This window comes from Bison bison, unplaced genomic scaffold, assembly GCF_000754665.1.
Source record: "Bison bison bison isolate TAMUID 2011002044 unplaced genomic scaffold, Bison_UMD1.0 scf7180017864508, whole genome shotgun sequence".
NCBI lineage: Eukaryota > Metazoa > Chordata > Mammalia > Artiodactyla > Bovidae > Bison > Bison bison.
In genome coordinates, this window is record NW_011495064.1 from 8,140,865 (window position 1) to 8,141,267 (window position 403).

General features: G+C 67.7%; 1 protein-coding gene across 1 annotated transcript in view; it reads right to left on the reverse strand.

Annotated features, from left to right (window-relative positions):
* The window catches only part of MFSD9 (major facilitator superfamily domain containing 9), an 11,484-nt gene that overhangs the window by 1,031 nt on the left and 10,050 nt on the right, over nt 1-403 (reverse strand). Inside the window, exon 7 of the mRNA XM_010829866.1 lies at nt 7-403. Coding sequence (XP_010828168.1) covers nt 7-403 — 397 coding nt within the window. The remainder of the gene's footprint in view (nt 1-6) is intronic.

Below are 403 nucleotides of genomic sequence, written 5' to 3' on the forward strand. Positions count from 1 at the left end.
AAAAGCAGCAGCAGCATCGCCGTGAGCACGCTGGAGTGCAGCAGGAGCCGGTAAGACTGGTGGCCGTACAGCCGCAGGAGGGGCCCCAGGGCGAAGCCAGCCAGGACGCCCAGGGCGCTGCCGCAGCTGGTGACATAGCCAGCAGCCCTGGGCCCCATGCTGAAGCGCTCCTCCAGGGCCAGGACGAAGTTACTGTAGTACAGCATGACAGCCACGGCCATCAGCAGGCGCACCACGAACACGACCCACAGGGCGGAGAGCACCAGGCTCCTCAGGCCCCACAGGGTGGCCAGCACCTCCGCCCAGAGCAGTCTGGCCGGCCCCTTGCTCACTGGGGTCCCCTGGGGGCTGGCTGGGGTCCCATGGGCACTGGCTGCCCTCTGCACGGCAGAGTCTGTCTTTT